The 15254-nt window shown below is 41.6% G+C and overlaps 1 protein-coding gene and 1 long non-coding RNA gene across 3 annotated transcripts in view; one reads left to right on the plus strand and one right to left on the minus strand.

Moving 5' to 3' along the window:
• SDAD1 (SDA1 domain containing 1) overlaps positions 1-5935 on the plus strand; it is a 30628-nt gene extending 24693 nt beyond the window's left edge. For both annotated transcript variants that reach the window (XM_082727007.1, XM_082727008.1), the window contains exon 22: positions 3767-5935. In XM_082727007.1, coding sequence (XP_082583133.1) covers positions 3767-3814 — 48 coding nt within the window. In that variant the 3' untranslated portion in view covers positions 3815-5935. The remainder of the gene's footprint in view (positions 1-3766) is intronic.
• On the minus strand, positions 4436-8435 carry LOC309862789. The gene is made up of 2 exons (XR_014310709.1): positions 6701-8435; positions 4436-6480 (listed from the first exon to the last, which is right to left on the minus strand). It is a non-coding gene; the product is annotated as an uncharacterized lncRNA (long non-coding RNA).
• Between the last annotated feature and the right edge of the window lie 6819 nt (positions 8436-15254).

Below are 15254 nucleotides of genomic sequence, written 5' to 3' on the forward strand. Positions count from 1 at the left end.
GGCTCTATGTGTCAAATAAATAAAATACTTAAAAAATAAAATCTATCTGCTTACTTCATTTTCCTGGTTATAAACTATGTCCAGCAACATCATGTAAATAATACAGTGACAGCATTTTGAAGAGAGGTTGTTAAAATTGAGATGTAAAGCAGGGTACCCTTTTGGATTTTAAATACCTGAGTTGTGAGGTGCCGGGGGGCTCAGGCAGTCAGGCCTCTGACTCTGGATCTCAAGGTCGCGAGATTGAGCTCACATGCTTAGCAGGAAGTCGGCTTGGATTCTCTTTGTAGGACGGTAGGGTTGAAGAAGGGTAACCACTGAGTTTTAGCATGGTTTGTTCCTTCCTTTATTACGAAGTTTTTGTGACTGAGGGTGTTCCCCGACTCCCTCCTCCTCTCTTGTTTCAGCAGGATTTTTTCTGGCATGATCTGGAAGCCTAGCTTCGTTCCCGGCCAGCACCTCTTGAGTCATGAGGTGAAAGGATTTTTTTATTTAGAAGTAAGAGTTCACGGGACATCGGACCTGTTGGTTCAAGAATGTCTTTCCTTTGTTCTCCAGTTTTTTTGTCATTTAGAACCTTGAGAGGAGAATTTCTGTTTATGGATCCTTGCCCCATAGTTTCTTCAAGGTCTCTTCATTACAAAATTTGACTCTGGGTTCCTGATTTTCTCTTACTCTCTTCTTCCCTCTAGACCAGCCCTTCCAATAGAAATTCCATACAAACCGCATGAATAATTTTAAAATAAAAAAATAAAAAGAGGTGAAATTCATTTTAGTAATAATCTTATTTAAGCTAATATATCCAAAATAGTATCATTTCAGTATATGATCAGTATAAAAGTCATTAGATACTGTACCCTCTTGTTTTTGAACTAACTGAAGCCAGTGCGTTTTACCCCTGTGGCACATCTCCGCCTGGACTAACCATTTTTCCAGTGTCCAAGCGCCGCATGTAACTGGTGGCTGCGGGATCGGCCATGCGACTTCAGAGCGTCCCCCAGACGGACGCGTGATCTAGAATAGAGGAACCCAGTTCAGTCTACCTTTTGTGTCTGTCTTTTGCTCCTCACACATTACACGTCTGACATTTATGGTCACACACAGCGTGTGAATGTCTGTCCCTACGCGAGCAGTTTTCTATAATACTGGCAAAGTGTCCTGCAATGCGGTGCTGATGTTTTCCTGGAGGCGGTGTCAGACCCCACAGATTCATTGATCCCACAAGCCACTGTCATGAGACTGCACCTGCCGCCTTCCCCAGCTCCCCTCCCGAAAACGCACGCACGCACGCACACGCGCAGACACACACACTTCAGAAAGCAGTCGCAAGCCCAGGTGATAACCTGTGTTTCTGACCAGTTACCCACTCTTTCAGTTTGATTAATTTGCTCCAGCTGCTTAGGGGACTCAGAGCAGTGGTTACTTAAGTTTACCAGTTTAGTAAAGGGCCCAGATGAACAGCCAGGTGAAGAGAAACAGACGGTAAGGTCTGGGAGGGTCTTGAATGCAGAACCTTCTGTCCCTGTGGACACACGTGGGATACGTCGCCCTCCCAGTGCAGATGTGTTCACTAACCTAGAAGCTCTCAGAGCCTCACATTGAAAGGATTTTTTTTTTTTTTAATTTATTTGACAGAGAGAGAGACACAGCAAAAGAGGGAACACAAGCAGGGGGAGCGGGACAGGGAGAAACAGGTTTCCCGCCGCACAGAGAGCCTGACGTGGGGCCCCCTCCCAGGACGCTGGGATCATGACCCAAGCCGAAGGCAGATGCTTAACAACCCAGCCACGCAGACACCCCTAGAGGGATTTTTTGAAGGCTTCATCACTTAGGCAGAATCAATTATTAGTTCCATTTCCAGCCTCTTTCTCCTCTCTGGAAAATCATGTGTGTTCAGGATGGAGGGGGCCAAAAATTCGAAGGTCTTTCTTCGACCAGCCCATTTCCAGGAACCCATCTGGTTGCCTCAGTAGAAAAGATGCTCCTAGTGCTCTTGCCATGTGGAATTTACAAAGGTTTCGGGAGCCTTGTGTCAGGGACAGGGTCAAAGACCAATGTTAACAGGAGATGCCCTTATCACTTAGGAAATGACCAGTTCGAGGAGCTCTGGGCCAGGAACCAGGGCTAGAGACCAGTGTATGTTTTCTATTATTTTATACACCGAAGCACTCTCTGGAAAAGTCACATTTCATACCCCTTCGACTCCTCCATGATGTTTTGTTGTCTTAAATAAAAATGTCTTCCATGGCTTGACAAGTGTACATGAGGTCTTTTTTTTTTTTTAAGATTTTTAAAATTTATTTATTTGACAGAGATCACAAGTAGGCAGAGAGAGAGGAGGCAGCAGGCTCCCCGCCAAGTGGAGAGCCTGACCTAGGGCTTGATCCCAGGACCTGGGGTTATGACCTGAGCCGAAAGCAGAGGCTTTAACCCACTGAGCCACCCAGGTGCCCCGCATGAGGTCTTGTTATACATTTTTGGAGTACACTCACAGAATATGAGAAAAGGTCGGGCATCTGGGTGGCTCAATCAGTTAAGTGTCTGCCTTTGGCTCAGGTCATGATCCCAGGGTCCTGGGATTGAGCCTAGCATTGGGCTCCCTGATCCTGGGGGAGCCTGCTTCTCCCTCTCCCTCTGCCTGTCCTTCCCCCTGCTTGTGTGTGTGTGCTCTCTCTTTCTCTGCTAAATAAATAAATAAATAAATAATCTTTATTTTAAAAAGAAAAATACGTAAAAAGATGAGGCTAGAAAAGGAAGGTAAAGCGTATGGCAGAGAGAGGAGGAGCTTGCAGTGCGGCCTTAAGAAAGGTAAAGGAAGGGGCGCCTGGGTGCCTCAGTGGGTTAAAGCCTCTGCCTTCAGCTCAGGTCGTGATCCCAGGGTTCTGGGATCGAGCCCCACATCGGGCTCTCTCTGCTCAGCAGGGAGCCTGCTTCCTCCTCTCTCTCTCTGCCTGCTTCTCTGCCTGCTTGTGATCTCTGCCTGTCAAATAAATAAATAAAATCTTTAAAAAAAAAAGAAAGGTAAAGGAAGAGGAAGGAGAATACACAGGTTCCCTGGGTTCAGATGCCGGCAGCTGAAGGGGAAGGGAACTGAGATGTTTTATCACAAAGTTTAATGAGCAGAATTAAAGCTATGTAACCTTGGGTTATAACATCATTCTCTAACATACAGTTCTTACCCTGTGCCTTGACTATTCTAAAGCTTTCCATTTTTTAACTAATTTAATCAATATCCAACAATATGAATAGGTACTGTGATTTCATATTTGACAGATGAGAAATTAAGACATGGATGAGTCGGAGAAATACCTCCTCAGCCATGCAAATTAGGTTAAAGTGAACTTAATTTTTCTACCTTAAGTGTCTACCCTTAGCTATTCTGCCTGTCTACAAAGACATACCAAGACCCGGATATGAATAAAGGCAAGGAAGCAATAACTTAAAAATCATAAAATCCAAAAAATTTGAACATTTAGATAGAAAGTCAGGCTAGTTCCACCCCCCAAAATTCTTCAAAGCAAACAAATAAAACCACGTATCTATATTGTTAAAATTCAAAAGCCAGGGGTCTTAAAAAATTTCTAGGAATCAAAGAATAGTGCTTGGGAATTCGTGGAATAGCATCCGTCACACACCTAAGACACACACTTACCTCAGGATGATGTGTTAATTTAGTGATTCCATTCTGGTGCACTGCTGTATAACCAAATTAGTATAACAAGGTACCCAAGATTCCCACACTTAAATAATTTTTCTTACGTTCCAGCTGGCACTACGAGATGCACTTTTGAAAAAGAGAAAAAGAATGAAGTAACTTCCAAGCAAATTTTCCATCCCAAGAAGAATGCTACATTTGTATCATTATTTTGAAAATTAATCAAGGTTGTCTGTTTACATTAAAGAGTCCTAAAGAACTTTATTGTGAAAAACAGCAGTAAACATGGTAGCAGTTTAGTGTTTCTGTTTTGGAGATGGGTAGTGGTGGGAACACGTGAAATGTCCCCGGTGGTGTAATATTACTTTCATTTCGCATTCGTGCAAAGAAGAAAAATGTTGGGTGCCTGCTGATTGGCACTGTAGGGACAAGAACGAGTGGGCCGTGGCCCTCCCAGAAGGCATTCGCAGCCTGTTTGGGAAACGCGAGGTGGCAGATGTGTGTCGTGTGTGTATCTGGAGTGCAGTGTGAATAGTTCTCTAATAGAGGTAGGTCTGTGCTTCGCTGGGGTTGTAGAGGCCTCTGCAGGGCACGGGAGTTCAAGATTTTCTCTTTAAACGGGACAATGTTACAAGAGTAAGAGTTTCTTACTTGTATATAGGCTTACCTGCTCCGAACAGGTCCCTGCTGTACAGGTTTTTCATAGCCAATTAAACTCTTTTAGTCCATCCAAAAACTGTATTTTTTTGAATGCCAGGTATAGGCTTTTGGGGTACAACCTTGCTTTTTAAATTGCCTTAAGTATAAATAGTAATCGTGGAGTGTCTTTAGTTCGTCATTTGGACCACCATAGAGGAAAAAGAAGTCGGACTGGTCTCCCCAGCCTGCCTTCATGCTGTGGTATTTTCAGCCCACTGTTTGCTTTGTCTCAATAAAAGGTTCCTAATCTCAGATAGGTCCTGTGGTGTGTGTGGACTGCTGTGCTGGTCTCCCTTCCCTTGGCGTGGCTGAGTAGACTTCAGGGGACACAGGGCCGTGCTCAGCCTCTGTTTGCAAGTCATTGATTTGGAAATAGCGGGTGCCTTTGCCTCCGATTTCCTGGGTCATATTGTGGTAGATGAGAAAAGTGTTCTCTGTTATTTTAGAGTAAAAGGCAGTTTTCTGCCCACCAGAATTAGAAAGTAGCTTCTAAAACTTCTCTTGGTCACTCTCTGTGTTCACTTTTGGTTTTACGTGAAACTTGGGGGCCTTCTGCAAAGATGCCTCAGATCACTGGACCTTCGTTGTGAAAATCTTGAAGTTCAGGGACTAAGTCGCACTGGCCCGGTGAGAGGAGTTCTCAAGAGTCAACTTCAGTAGCTTTAGGGTTTAACAGGAAGTGTCCGATGGAAATTTGCTATTTCAGACCTGAAACTTCTCTCTCTCTCTCTCTTTTTGTTTGTACTCTTGAACTGGGTGGCTCCTTGAGAGAGGTAAATAAAATTAGAAATGGCATAGCCCTGAGGGTTCACAGCTTTGCTGCTTGACTTCTGATGGTTCCTGGAAGTACCCCCTTCCTTTCTCAGGACACTTCGGACCCCACTTAGAGGCCTGGAGGCCAAAGTCCGTTCTGTGCTCGGACTCCTGTTCTACTGTGACTTCGCCCTGCTCTTAACTGAGGTTTATATGCAAGATAGAAAAATAGCTAGTTGAAAGATGAAAGTCTTAACTCTTATGTCTTCAATCACATAGTATCTTAATTCTGCCGGATGCCTTTTATTGTATAAATCTTCCTTTGAGAATATGTTCTGTAAATCTGAAGATCAGATTCTCACAAGGTCGGATGCTGTCAGCAAAGGCAGAGTGATCTTTCAGGGTCAAAGAAGGTAAAAATACCTAGAAGAGGCCATCAGGGTCTGAGCTTCAACTTTTCAGTCTCTGCTTTTCTGTCGGTCCGAAGTATGGATCCATTTCAGGGACGAAACCCCATTTCCAAGCTCAGAATGTTTACAAAGTGATGGATGAACCTAGAATTCTGGCCCATTTTGTATGTGACCCCAGCAGGTTCCACAGAAGGCAGAGTCTGTTCCCTGCTGTATCACTAGTGCTGGTTCAGTGCCCAGGAAGTTAGGGGCGTAGCAAGTATTTGAATACATGATTTATTCCCTGTCCATTCTCTCCCTGTAAACACAAGACCACCTACCTCGTTGATTGTTTTGAAAATTTTGAGAATGTTCTCAGCACTTACCTTGGTATTTGCCACAAAGTGAGCATTCAATAAATTTCTCATCAACGATTAGATATCTGCTTTTATTTTATTTTTGTTTCATCTTTGTGAAATGAAACAATGATTATAGTTGTAACAGTTATTTGTTTTACCCCTCCTCCATTTGGGGGTGGTTAGTTTGAAATACAGAAATGTATATTGAATGCTCTGCGGGTGACTGTTTGTGCCCTATGACACAGGAAGGAGGTAGACTTACAGAGTGTCTGTATAACACAGGCTGCTTATGGAGCTATCGGAAAAGGCATAGCATAGGGCTGAGAGCATCCTAAAAAGTGAGAAGTTCAGCTGGCCAGAGAGTAGAACGGCTGTTTGCTAACAAACTGATGCTTGCGATAAACAGGAACACAGTTGGAAATATTCCTGAATATAAAAGTTATGGTTTAAAAAGTGGTAGAATTTCTTAAAAGTTAGGTATAAATTGTGTTCTCATTACCTCATATTCTAATTCTTTGAAAATTTATAATCTGTTTAAAGTGTCCTATAACAACTCAGAATTAAATCAGAATGTTTAATTAGAATATTCTGTTCTTCAAACTGTTGTAGATAAACACATTTTAAACTGTGTTACCGGGGCGCCTGGGTGGCTCAGTGGGTTAAGCCACTGCCTTCGGCTCGGGTCATGATCTCAGGGTCCTGGGATCGAGTCCCGCATCGGGCTCTCTGCTCAGCAGGGGGCCTGCTTCCCTCTCTCTCTCTCTGCCTGCCTCTCTGCCTACTTGTGATCTCTCTCTGTCAAATAAATAAATAAAATCTTTAAAAAAAAAAAAAATAAAATAAACTGTGTTACCAAGAATATTACAGTTCCACCAAATGACAGCCTTTTACTGTATAAAAATTAAAACTAAAAATTAACTGTTTATTTTTAAATGTATTTTATGAGATTTAAAAAAGATCTTGAAAATTAATAGACACGTAAAGCACTGACATGGCGCTTTTTCTCTTTTATAAGGAAATAAACTTTTCTCTCCTAGTATAGTCTTTAGTTGGTACTTATTTAAAAATGCAGGTAAGAACAGAGCACAGCTAATCCCGCACTGCTTCATCACCGGGTTGTATGTCTTCATTGTTCCGTCGGTCCAACTGTCCGTCCAGCCTCACTGTGGAAATGGTTAAGTTTTGATTTATCCACATGATGGAAGATTTTAAAGCCATAAAAATGTTTACAATAGGAAATGTTTATTATAAATAAAAAGAACAAACTAAAGTATTTATAGCATAATCAAACTGCACGTTTAAAATATGAATAATAAAGGCCCAAGAGGAAATACTCTGTTGTTTATTAAATAATACTGTTTTAACTTGAATTTCAGTGATTACTAGAGAGATGGAGGTCATTTCACATAGCTTTTTGCCATTTCGTTCTTTTTTTATAGCTTTTTTTTTTTAAGTGTTGATTTGTAGGAGATTTTTATGTATTCTGGATACCAATTCTTAGTCAGTTACTTATGTTACACGTATCTCCACAGATGAGCAGTGCCATCTTTGACAGACTAAGTTCCCATATGTACTTTTGTCTGGGAATTTTCAAAACCAGTACTGGATCCTTTTTTAAAAATGAACTTTTTTTTTTTCAATTTTTAAAATTTACTTATTTATTTTAGAGAGAAAGAGCGGGGGTGGGGCGGGCAGAGGGAGAGCGACTCCTGAAGCAGACTCCCCTGAGTGCAGGGCCCAGTGCAGGCTTCCATCCCAGGACCCCGGGATCATGACCTGAGCCGAAACCAAGCATGGTCTGCTCAACCGACTGAGCCACCCTGGTGCCTCTGAATAGACTTTCTTTTTTTTTTTTTTAAGAGCAGTTTTAGGATCACAGCAAAGCTAAATGCACCAGAGGGATTCATTTGTTGCAGTCAATGAACTCCCATCAGTATCACGACAAGTCATAGCTTACATGAGAGTTCCCTCTTAGTTTTGTATATTCTGTAGGTTTAGACAAGTGTGTAATGATGATTACCCACAATTACAGTGTACAGCGTAGTTCCACTACCCCTAAAATCCTCCCTGCTCTGCCTGTTCACCCTTTTTCCCCCCAACCCCTGGCAGCCACTGATCTTTTACTAGAGTTTTGCCTGTTGCCAAATGTCATGGAGTTGGAGCCATGACAATCTCTACCATTTTCCTACCGTTTTTTTTTCACTTAGTTTTTTTTTTTTTTAAGATTTTGTTTATTTATTTGACAGAGAGAGAGAGATCACAAGTAGGCAGGAGTCAGGCAGAGAGAGAAGCAGGCTCCCCGCTGAGCAAAGAGCCCGATGCGGGCCTCGGTCCCAGGACACTGAGATCATGACCTGAGCCGAAGGCAGCAGCTTAATCCACTGAGCCACCCAGGCGCCCCTCACTTAGTATGTATTTATGTTTCCTCCATGTTTTTTTCATGGTTTGGATAGTCCGTTTCTTTTTAGTGCTGTTTAAATAACCCCATTCTTTGGATAGGCCATGCTGTGTTTATCCACTCACCTCTGGAAGGACATCTCGGTTGCTTCTAGGTTTTGGCAGTTATGAATAAAGCTGTCAGAAACATCTACGTGCAGGTGTGGACATACGTTTTCACCCCTTTGGATTAATATGAAGGAGAGTAGTGGAGTATTCTAGTTTTGTAAGAAACTGCCAAACTCTGTTCCAAAGTGGCTGTACCCCATTTTGCAGGAGGCTTTGCGGCTGTCCTTCTAAGTTTCTCACACATTTTACTATAAGCAGCAAAAAGAAGGTGGTGGCAACTTCAACATTTTGACTGGAAATCAAGCTCGGTCTCTCAGTTCTTTCATTACATTTTCTACCTTCCCCATTCGTGTGGGTGACAATGTTGTTAAATGTCCTGCCACTAAGTAACAACTACTTCACTTCGCCAATAACTTGTTCCTCGCTTCCCCTGCAGCCACTACTGGCGGTCTCCTTAGGGGCCGCCAGACGTCTCGTGGTCTAGTCCAGGACCTGGAGGCTTTCACTAATACCGCCTGAAGCCCTTCCAGCTTCCACCTACTGCTCAGTTCCAAAGTTGAGAGCCTAAAACGACGAATGCTGTTCTGTAGTTTCTGGGGATCAGTAATTTGGGGGTGGCCTAGCTGGGCTTAGAGGAGCCACTTCTGAGACAGTTCATTCCTATGGCTATTAGCAAGAAGACTCTGTTCCTCTTTCCCTCTTGGTAAAAGGTCTCAGTTCCTTAAGACAGGAACCCTTTCACAGGGCTTTTTTAGTGTCCTTAGGGCCTGACAGCTGGCTTCCTGCAAAGTGAGTGATCCAAGAGCACCAGGAGCAGGCTGGTCATCTTGTCATCTTGTCTCACAAGTCAGATGCCCTCACTAAAGCAGTATTCTGTTCACTAGAAGCAAGTCATCAAGTACGGCTCACAGTCTCGGAGGGGAAATAGGCTCCACCATTGCATGGACGGAGTGTTGGAGGATATGTGCATTTGTTTTTAAACTACCACACTGCTTTGAAACTGAGTAAAATGAGAGAGGAGAGTCCAACATGGCGGAGGAGTAGGAGACCTGAATTTCGTCTGGTCCCAGGAACTCCTCTAGACCGCTACCAAATCTTTCTGCACATCTGCAGACGCAACCGGAGAGCGAAGAAAAGAACAGCTGCAACTCTACGAATAGAAAGGTGACCGCTTTGTGCAACGTGGGACATACAGAGAAGTGAATCCAAGGCGACATATGGGTTAGACCATGGGGGAGGGACCCTCCGTCAGCCGGCTCCCGGCAAGTAACTGAGCCAGGCAGCCCGAAACCAGAACTGCCAGTTAGAAGTCGGCTCTGGTGAGGGACATTCCCGGGTGGCTAAGTGGGGGATGGAACCCCACCTGGGACAGTGTGGTCTCAGGACCCTCGGGGTCACAGAAAGACCAGGATGTCTGAGTGCGGCAGAGCTCCCAGGTGTTGGAGCAGGAAAGCCGGCTGCAAAGAGTGAGCTGAGGAGTGAGCTCTCAGCTCGGCCTTGCCATAGACCTTGATCCAGGCCACAGTCAGGCCACTGCTCTTGGCACTGGAGTCTGCAGGGTTTGGAGACTCCAAACGGAGTCCTGTGTCAGACATAGAAACGCTGGGTCACAGACCAGGTGAGCACAGAGTGCGGCAGGAGACGGGTGACTGACTGCTTTTCCCCGAGGGCTCACCGAGGAGTGGGGCCAGGGACTGGGAGGCCGCCATTGTCATTCTCATCCTCTAAAGCTGCACAGAAATCCTTCAGGGAACGAAAGCCACACAGAGCAAACTGGAGCAGATTACTTAGCCTGGCCCCTCGCTAGGGCAGTGCAAGTCCACCTGGGGCAGAGACATTTGAGAATCACTGCAACACGTCCCCACCCCCTGCAGAAGATCAGCAAGAACATCCGGCCAAGACCAAGTTTACCAGTCCATGAGAACTGCAAAACACCCACCCTAGGGGAATACAGCACATAGAACTCGTGGCTTTTTTCTCATGATTCTTTAATCTTTCAAAGATAATTTTTAAAATTTTCATTATTTTAAAATTTTTTTCTTTTTCAATCAATTTCTTGTTTTATCAACTCCTTTAAAAATTTTTTAATTTTCATTTTTACAGTTGCATTCTATCCCTTCATTGTATTTAACCTTATTTGTGCGTGTGTGTGTGCATATAGGTTTTTCTTTCTTTAAAATACTGGGATGCAGTTTCTTCTAACAGACCAAAGTACACCCAGAATCTAGTGTGTGGTTCTGTTCTATCCACCTGTCTGATCATATTCTGTCTTTTTTTTCCTTCCTCTTCTTCCTTTTTTGTTTTTGTTTTGTTAAACTCTTTTTTAATTTTCAAAATCACAGTTACTTCTATCTTTTCAATGTATTTAATTTTATTTTTGTACATGTACATTTTTCTTTTCAATGTATTTAATTTTATTTTTGTACATGTACATTTTTCTTTTTACAATTTTAAGATGTAGTCTCCTCTAGCAAACTAACCAAAATACACTCAGGAGATCATGTATTACTCTGCTCTGCTCACCTGTCTGTCTGTTTATATCCCTTTTCTTTTTGTTGTTTTTGTTATTGTTGTTTTCTTTCTCTTTTGTTTTTTTTTTCTTGTCTTTTAAGTCCATTTTTACAAACACATTCTACCCTTGCATTGTGTTCAATTTTATTTTTATTCATATATGTTTTTTTCCTTTATAATTTTGGGATCTAGTTTTCAAAAAAAAAAAAAAAAAAAAAAAAAAAAAAAAAAAAAAAAAAAAACCAGACCAAAATACAGAATTCAGTGTATTGCCCTATTCTGCTCACTTGTCTGATTATATTCTCCACCGCCCCCCCCTCAGGTTTCAGATCTCTTCTGATTTGTTTAGGGTATGTTTCTCTGGTGTTGCTGTTGCCATTTTAGTATTTTGTTCTCTTTATCTGTTATTCTCTGGACAGAATGACAAAATGGAAAAACTCACTTCAAAAAAGAGAACAAAATGCAGTACTGACTGCCAGGGACCTAATCATTATGGATATAAGTAAGATGTTAGAGCTAGAGTTCAGGGTAACAATAAGTAAGATGTCAGAGCTAGAGTTACAGACAATACAGTGGTACTGAATTCATATCATAAAGATACTTGCTGAGCTTGAAAAAAGCATAGTAGATACTAGATAATCCTTTTATGGAGGAAATAAAAGAATTAGAATCTAACCAAGTTGAGATTTTAAAAGGCTGTTAATGAGGGGCGCCTGGGTGGCTCAGTGGGTTAAAGCCTCTGTTTTCAGCTCAGGTCATGATCCTAGGGTCCTGGAATCAAGCCCCACATCGGACTCTCTGCTCAGCAGGGAGCCTGCTTCCCCCTCTCTCTCTGCCTGCCTCTCTGCCTACTTGTGATCTCTATTTGTCAAATAAATAAATAAAATCTTAAAAAAAAGGCTGTTAATGAGATGCAATAAAATTGGAGGCTCTAGCTGCTAGGATAAATGAGGCAGAAGAGAGAATTAGTGATATAGAAGATCAAATGATAGAGAATAAAGATAAGAAAAAGATAAACAGCTACTGGATCACAAGGGGAGAATTCAACAGATAAGTGCTATCATAAAGCAGAACAGTATTAGAATAATTGGGATTTTTAGAAGAAAAGGAAAGAGAAAGAGGAGCAGAAGGTATACTGGCGCAAATCATAGTGGAGGACGTCCCTAATCTGGGAAAGGAAACAGGCATCAAAAAGCTGGAGGCACAGAAAACCCTCCTCAAAATCAATAAAAATGGGTCAACATCCCGAAATAATACTGAAACTTAGAAATCTCACAGACAAAGAGAAAATCCTGAAAGAAGCTTGGGACAAGAGGTAACCTACAAGTGTAGAATCATTAGACTGGCAGTAGACCTATTCATGGAGACCTGGCAGGCCAGAAAGAATTGGCATGATACATTCAGGGTGCCAAATGAGAAACAATATGCAGCCAAGAATACTTTATCCAGCTAGGATGTCATTCAAAATAGAAGGAGTAATAAAAATCTACCAGGACAAGCAGAAACTACAAGAATTTTTGATTACCAAACCAGCCTTATAAAAAATATTAAAAGGCATCCTTTAAGCAAAGATAGAGTCCAAAAGAAACATAAACCAGAAAGAAACAGACAATATACAGTAACACCCACTTTACAGACAATACAGTGGTACTGAATTCATATCTTTCAATAGTTACTCTGAATATAAATGGGCTAAATGCCCCTATCAAAAGACACAGTGTGTCAGATTGGATAAAAAAGCAAGGCTCATTGATATGCTGTCTGCAAGAGACACATTTTCCCTGCATATTTTCAGACCACAGTGCTTTGAAACTGGAACTCAATCACAAAAGAAAAGTTGGAAAGAACTCAAATACACAGAGGCTAAAGAGAATCTTACTAAAGAGTGAACATGTCAACCAGGAAATTAAAGAAGAATAAAACAAATTCATGGAAACAAATGAAAATGAAAACCACTATTCAAAACCTTTGGGATTCAGCAAAAGAGGTCCTAAGAGGGAAGTATATAGCAGTACAAGACTTTCTCAAGAAATAAGAAAGGTCTCAAATACACAACCTAATCTTACACCAAAAGAAGCTGGAGAGAGAACAGCAAAGAAAGCCTAAACCCAGCAGGAGAAGAGAAATAATAAAGATCAGAGCAGAAATCAATGAAATAGAAACAACAACAACAACAACAATAAACAGTAGAACAAATCAACGAAACTAGGAGCTGGTTCTTTGGAAGAATTAATAAGATTGCAAACCCCCTGGCCAGACTTACCAAAAGAAAAGAAAAAGGACCCAAATAAATAAAACCATGAATGAAAAAGAGATCACAATCAACACTAAAAAAATAAAATTATAAAAACATATTATGTGTTCTTATATGTTGACAAATTTGACAATCTGGAAGAAATTGATGCATTCCTAGAGTGTATAAACTACAAAAATTGAACCAGGAAGAAATAGAAAACCTGAACAGACCCATAGCCAGCAAGGAGATTGAAGCAGTCATCAAAAATCTCCCAACAAATTAGAGTCCAGAGCTAGATGGCCTCCCAGGGGAATTCTCCCAACATTTAAAGAATTAATACCTATTCTTCTTTTTAAAATTTTTTTTTCTAAAGACATTATTTATTCTCATGAGAGAGAGTGAGTGTGATTGTGGGGAGGGGCAGAGGGAGAAGCGACTCACCAGAGTGGGGAGCCTGATGCAGGACTTGATCCCAGGACCTAAGACCATGACTTGAGCCAAAGGCAGAAACTTAATGTACTAAGCCACCCAGGCACCCAACACCTATTCTAAAGCTGTTTCAAAACCAAAATGGAAGGAAAACTCACAAACTGTTTCTATGAGACCAGCATTACCTTGATCTCCAAACCAGACAAAGACCCCACCAAAAAGGAGAATTACAGACCAATATCCATGATGAACATGGATGCAAAAATTCTCACAAAAATACCAGTCAATAGGATCCAACAGTACATTAAAAGGATTATTCACCATGACCAAGTGGGATTTATTCCTGGTCTACAAGGCTGGTTCAACACCTGCAAATCAACGTGATACAATACATTAATAAAAGAAAGAACAAAAACCATATGATATTCTCAACAGGTGCATAAAAAGCATTTGACAAAGTACAGCATCGTTTCTTGATCAAAACTCTTCACAGTGTAGGGATAGAGGGTACATATCTCAATATTATCAAAACCATCTATGAAAACCCCATAGCAAATATCATTTTCAATGGGGAAAAACTGATAGCTTTTCCCCTAAGGTCAGGAACACGACAGGGCTGTCCACTATCACCACTGCTACTCAACATAGTGCTAGAAGTCCTAGCCTCAGCAATCAGGCAACAACAACAACAACAACAACAACAACAACAAGGCATCTGAATCAGCAAAGATGAAGTCAAACTCACTCCTTGCAGATGACATGATGCTGTATGTGGAAAACAAAAGACTCTACCCCCAGACTGATAGAACTCATACAGCAATTCAGCAAAGTGGCAGAATAAAAAACCAATGCACAGAAATCAGTTGCATTTCTATACACCAACAGTATAGACAGGAGAAAAAAAATTAAGGAGTCAATCCTCTTTATTTAGATATTTATTTATTTTAAGGATTTTATTTATTTACCTGCCAGAGTGAGAGAGAGAGAGAGAGAGAGCAAGAGCAAATAAGCAGGGGGAGCAGCAGGCAGAGGGAGAGGGAGAAGCAGGCTCCCCACTAACCAAGGAGCACAGTGCGGGGCTCAGTACCAGGATCCCAGGAAAATGACCTGAGCTGAAAGCAGACGCTTAACTGACTGAGCCTCCCAGGCACCCCAGGAGTCAATCCCATTTACAATTGCTCCCAAACCATAAGATACCTGGGAATAAACCTAACCAAAGAGGCAAAGACTCTGTACTCAGATAGTTATAGAACACTCATGAAAGAAATTGAGAAAGACACAGAAAAATGGAAAAACATTCCATGTCATGGATTGGAAGAAAAAATACTGTTAAAATGTCTATACTACCCAGAGCAATATTTACATTCAATGCAATCCCTTCCTATCAAAATGCCATTGACATTTTTCACAGAACTGGAACAAATAATCCTAAAATTTGGATGGAACCAGAAAAGACCCTGAATAGCCAAAGGAATGTTGAAAAAGAAAACCAAAGTAGGCGGCATCAAAACACCAGACTTGAAGCTCTATTACAAAGCTGAAGTCATCAAGACAGTGTGTGGTACTGGCACAAAAAAAGGCGCATAGATCAATGCAACAGAATAGAGAGCCCAGAAATGAACCTTCAACTCTATGGTCAACTAATCTTCAACAAAGCAGGAAGGAATATGCAATGGAAAAAAGACAACCTCTTCAACAAATGAACCTTCAACTCTACG

This window comes from Mustela nivalis, assembly GCF_964662115.1.
Source record: "Mustela nivalis genome assembly, chromosome: 4".
Classification (NCBI taxonomy): domain Eukaryota; kingdom Metazoa; phylum Chordata; class Mammalia; order Carnivora; family Mustelidae; genus Mustela; species Mustela nivalis.